This window comes from Cupressus sempervirens, chromosome 1 (genome assembly GCF_028749045.1).
Source record: "Cupressus sempervirens isolate cs-2001-9-10 chromosome 1, ASM2874904v1, whole genome shotgun sequence".
In the NCBI taxonomy this organism is placed as follows: domain Eukaryota; kingdom Viridiplantae; phylum Streptophyta; class Pinopsida; order Cupressales; family Cupressaceae; genus Cupressus; species Cupressus sempervirens.
This window is the reverse complement of record NC_143118.1, coordinates 583,062,839-583,067,723: the sequence shown is the minus strand read 5'-3', so window position 1 is coordinate 583,067,723 and position 4,885 is coordinate 583,062,839. Positions and strand designations below refer to the sequence as shown.

Genomic DNA, 4,885 nt, shown 5'->3' with positions numbered 1-4,885 from the left:
AAGCCCCAATCTAACTTGGTAAATAGTAGTAATGTCACAACCCACATTGTAATTAGCCTTTAATGTTGATGGTGAAGGGAAATCATCTTACTCTTCAAAAGAGTGTGTGATATAAAGAGGAATATGAAGGGAAATACTAGGATTCTTATTGCTACTCTCATTCCCTTTAGGTGGAGAATAAGAAGAAGGTTTATGAAGTTCTTCATGTCTACTTAATGTCATTGTTGGAGATAAATCATCAAGAAAATGTTTAACATGATTATGAAAAATATTTTGATTAAAGGAAGATTGTTTAAGATCATCTAAAGAAGTGTATAAACTAGCTTCCCTAAGATCATCCATTAAGGTGGTTTAAGGAGGATAAGATCTAGTTCTCACTAATACATGTGTGTTAGGAGCTTGATCTCTAACCTCTTGATCAATAGACACCATAGCTGTAGGATTGAGGCGACCTATGCTAACATCATCTTTAGGTTCATCAACAAAGACCCTTATGCAGTCAATATATTACATACATTTTGTTAAAAATTGAATGACAAATCCACATAAAATAAGTCTTGAAACATGCCTTATTAAGAAGAAAAATATTTGGAAGTCTCATAATATCATGTGCAAGGACACCATGGAGGAATATAAACAATTATTAAATGCAAGAGTGTATTATTCACTCCATATGATTGTTAAAGAAAACTAAGGAGAAATTTAACAACATATATTATCATTCACTAATCTATCTTAGTAAATTCCATTATGAAAATTACCCAAATTAGTCCTCAAGATGCAATGTATTATATCCATGCACACAAAGGAGATCTAACACTAGAAACAATATGAAAATGTTGTGTGTTGGGTTCACTAAAATGTACAATAAAAAGGGTGGAAGCATGCAAGGTGGAGAAAATCATTTTTCCTATTGCACAATCAAAAGGAAGATGTCCCAATGGGCTCAAGTGGGACTTAAGCTCTAAGTGGGTCAATGATCCTTAACCAAAGGATAGGGTGGTGTGATGATGGATATGAAAGAAGGTTAAATAAGAAAATATAAATAGTTAGATAAACTATAGATTGGTAGAAAACAAACAAAAAGTTACAATGACTTGAAATAAGTATCTGAGAACTGTATTGACCAATGATTTGAATTTGAAGGTGATTTTTAAGTACAAAATGTCTAGGGCATTTTTCTCCTAGGAATAGAAAGCATGGGGTGTTTTGTACCTAGGTTTTTTTGCCTAAGTCTAGTTGTATTTTTCTAATAGATCTTATACTTGCCAAATCAAATCTTGACAATTGCACCACTTGTACATGTACATAAAAAAACCAAGGAAGAAGGTCAGATAGAGGGGTTTGCCTCTATTCACCCCTTGTCTAGAATCAACCTTGAAATAAAATGAAGAAAAATGAAAGTGTGCTACCATATAGTAGAGGGTGGATTTCAAAAATAGGAATATGTCATACCTGAGCAATGCAAATACTTATTTGGATGTGATCAAATATGTTGATGCAATAGCTTTGACTTAACCCCAAAGAAAATCATGAAAGACAAAACCTTATGTAATCGATGTTGGAATTCATCAAAATATTCAATTAGGAAGAAGAAAGATGTAGATGTGGTTGTATCTCCTTCCCTGTTAGGAAAAGCCATTATTTGACCTTCAATGAGGGAAAGAAGTTTGATTCATAAAGAACACCTTAAATACTTGAGAAGAAGTCTAGAACTTGAATACTTTAATGCTTAATTTAATTGTTTGACCATAAATGCTTGAGAATAGATGCTAAGATATTGATCGTAGTTACCAAAATGAGTTGAGATGAGGTGTTTATATACCTCTTACAATATTTCAAGGGTTAAAACTCAAGCAAATCAACTATATATCCAAATATCCCACTAACTCATTGAAACGGGACCCAAATTCCAATTTGGGCCTAACCCTTGAGGAACGTAATGTTCCACCTAATTAGAGCTTAGGTTGGGACCATAGGTCTTGGACAATTAAAGAATGTCCAATTACAACATAAGTTTATTTTGTGATTAGGGCAAAACATGAAGGAACCTCAATTTTGAACGAGTGAGATGATGGAGGACTTATATTTGAATTTAGGTGCCCATTAAATGCCACATGAAGTCCTACTATGAAAATACACCAAGAATGTACTACATTCTACTAATCATGTACGATATAATGAATAGAAATATATATTTATAAATTTGAAAACCACTTTTATGAAGACGCAGCTATCACAAAGAATTTTGCTGAAATTTTCAGCAATTATTCTTTATGATCTTTATGTTTTGTAATAAAAAACAACAAAGGAAAAATATTCTTTGACTTTTAGTACATTATGTTTGTAGCCGGTACCCTTTTATAACATCTAAAATAAAAACTATCATTTATAGAATATTAATTTTCAATTAGAAAAAATGTAAAAGAAAGTAGTTTGGTTAAGGTTAGAATTTAGTAATTGTATTTAATTTAAAGATTTTATAATAAATCTAAAACTCACTGAAGTTTAAGCTGGTACTTCTTCCAAGGATCACATTACAATTACATAAATAAAACTTGAGAAAAAATATAACAATTATATGTAGAATAAGTTGGGACTAGATTTTTTTTTAATTAGATCAAAGCAAAAATATTACAATAAGTAGAATAAGTTGGAACTAGATTTTTTTTTAATTAGATCAAAGCAAAAATATTACAATAAGTAGAATAAGTTGGGACTAGATTTTTTTTTAATTAGATTAAAGCAAAAATATTACCATGAGAAGTAATTACATTACAACAATATAGCAAAACATATCCAAACAAACTGGATCAACGATTTCTAGTGGAAGGAATGATGAATTAGCACATGATTGATTAGTATGAAATCATGTAATCTTGCACCTAGTTATTACAGGCAGACTCGAAACTCCAACTTTGGGCATTGATTAAATCACAATAGTATTGAGTCTTAATGCTCCATCTATGAATACCTGAATCTAATGAGGACTAAATAGTATTGGTTCCCATGAATTGAACGAATTCGACTCTAAGAAACTGCATAATTGAACCCTTATGATTTTATCAGCAAGAATGCTGAAGAATCCAACAAACTGAACTCTACAGTAACACTACTTGAACAACATCGAAGCCACTGTCAACCGTGTTACAGGTGGCATGTGTTGAAAAGTTCGATCTCTAGTTCCAGCTGTTATCCCAATCTGTTTTGGTTTCTTCATGCCGTCATATTATAACCTTTACACTAATGTGCTGGAGAGACAGACTGGCAGTAACATCTGCTGCTTTACCTTTGATCCAATTGGAAAAACAAAAACATAAGATTCACTGGGACCAAATCAGACAGAATTGATTTCCCATCGTGTAAGGCACGATTGGAAATCTACTATCTCTTTCCTAACGAGTATAGGAGTCAACCGCACAAATTAAACTCCAAGTATGAAAATAATTTGAAAATTAATCGAACAAGAAAAGTGTGTACATAGATTTGGAAGGTTAACGGTGGATTTGATGAAGAAGCAACTCCCTTGCTCTGTTAATGTTGTGCAAACACAGACAGCCCTGCTCTGCAATCTCATTCAACCTCTGTTCAAACTTACTGTCATTTTTCTCCAAAAGCATTCCCACCTGCCGAAGGGGGTAAACATCATTTTCTCTAGCATGGCAAATCCTCATTAAAGTTTTACTGTGTTCTACTTCATCAGAGAGCCGCGCAACCAGAATTCTGGTGGTACTCAGATGATTTTTCAACACATAAATCCCCCTGGCGGCAGCATCCAGCTGTGCGCCATGCATTTCTGCATCCCCAAAAGAATTTAGTTTGTTTTCACGCCTCACCGCCAGCAGTTGATGCAATTCCTCTAAAGAATCACACATGACCTTAAAATCGGAAGCTTGCCCAAATGGGTTTTCCTGCTCTACAAACAACATGAATTCTGAGTTAATGCGACGGCATTCTTCAGTTTGAAAATCTAAATCCGTAGATGCTGGCATGAGAGCCATAACATCTTGAATGGCTCTGTAACTCATCCTAGCGCGGTGAGTGCATTTGAGGAGAAGGGCACAGAGCTCAAAAGCATTCTGGGTGTTGCTGAAATAATGTGAGAGTAATTTTTGTAGCTCTGGTTCATTGATATAGTGTTGAAGAAAATTTGTGTTAACATAATCCTCATTGTGCAAAATCAATTCTCCCAGGAAGTTTCTGCCATCACAAGGGGGCTGAGAGATTTTATGATCAATAGTCCTGTGAACTTGCTCGGAGAATTGCTCAAACGATTTTCTTTTCAGGGCGTTCTCGTACTTGGAGCTTAATGATTCCTCTGATGATCTTGACGTACCCCCTGCACACACACATCGCAATTTGCAATGTCGCTTCACTGAAATCATTGCATCTCATGCTCTGCATTTACAGAATTTCTCGAAATGAAAACTATTTGTAAAGGAAAGGAGAATCTGTGTGCACCTTCGCTTGCAGGCAGACCGATTTTGACGAACTGTAAGCACATTTCGTAGGGCTTGAGTTGGGAGATCCCTTGGTTCCCAAGTTAAAATGTTTTCCAATGTTGATCCGTGGCTTCTTGTAGATGGGCTCTGTCTGAAACCCCGCTTTCTCCGGCAAGATTATAGCGAATTTAATTTGAAAAAGTGAAAGATGAATCTTCTGCCACACAACTTTGCAGGAGAGTTGAATAAGTGTCAAAGTGAAACTTTTAGGGTATCCACCTCCATCGAACTGAATTCCTCCGAACCATGAGATCATTCTCTCTATTCCTCCCAACTATGATATTTAGAGGTCATTTTATGCTTTCTAAATCTAAATCATGAACTCAAAAAAACACTATTGTCTTTAGGTTCCAGGTGTACAATATCTTATGGCACAAGATATT

At 34.7% G+C, this 4,885-nt stretch overlaps 1 protein-coding gene across 1 annotated transcript; it reads right to left on the bottom strand.

Moving 5' to 3' along the window:
• Nucleotides 1-2,820: 2,820 nt before the first annotated feature.
• LOC149578756 (UPF0496 protein At3g19330-like) lies at nucleotides 2,821-4,633 on the bottom strand. Its single transcript, XM_089831325.1, has 2 exons — nucleotides 4,462-4,633; nucleotides 2,821-4,339 (listed from the first exon to the last, which is right to left on the bottom strand). The coding sequence occupies exons 1-2, from the start codon at nucleotides 4,502-4,504 to the stop codon at nucleotides 3,495-3,497; spliced, it is 888 nt and encodes a 295-aa protein (XP_089687451.1). The 5' UTR covers nucleotides 4,505-4,633; the 3' UTR covers nucleotides 2,821-3,494.
• Between the last annotated feature and the right edge of the window lie 252 nt (nucleotides 4,634-4,885).

Excerpts from the sequence above, each read along its gene's own strand:
- LOC149578756 (XM_089831325.1), bottom strand. The coding sequence starts at position 4,504 with ATGTGCTTACAGTTCGTCAAAATCGGTCTGCCTGCAAGCGAAG. Across the intron at positions 4,340-4,461 it reads CGGTCTGCCTGCAAGCGAAG|GGGGTACGTCAAGATCATCA; the intron begins GTGCACACAGAT and ends GTGTGTGTGCAG.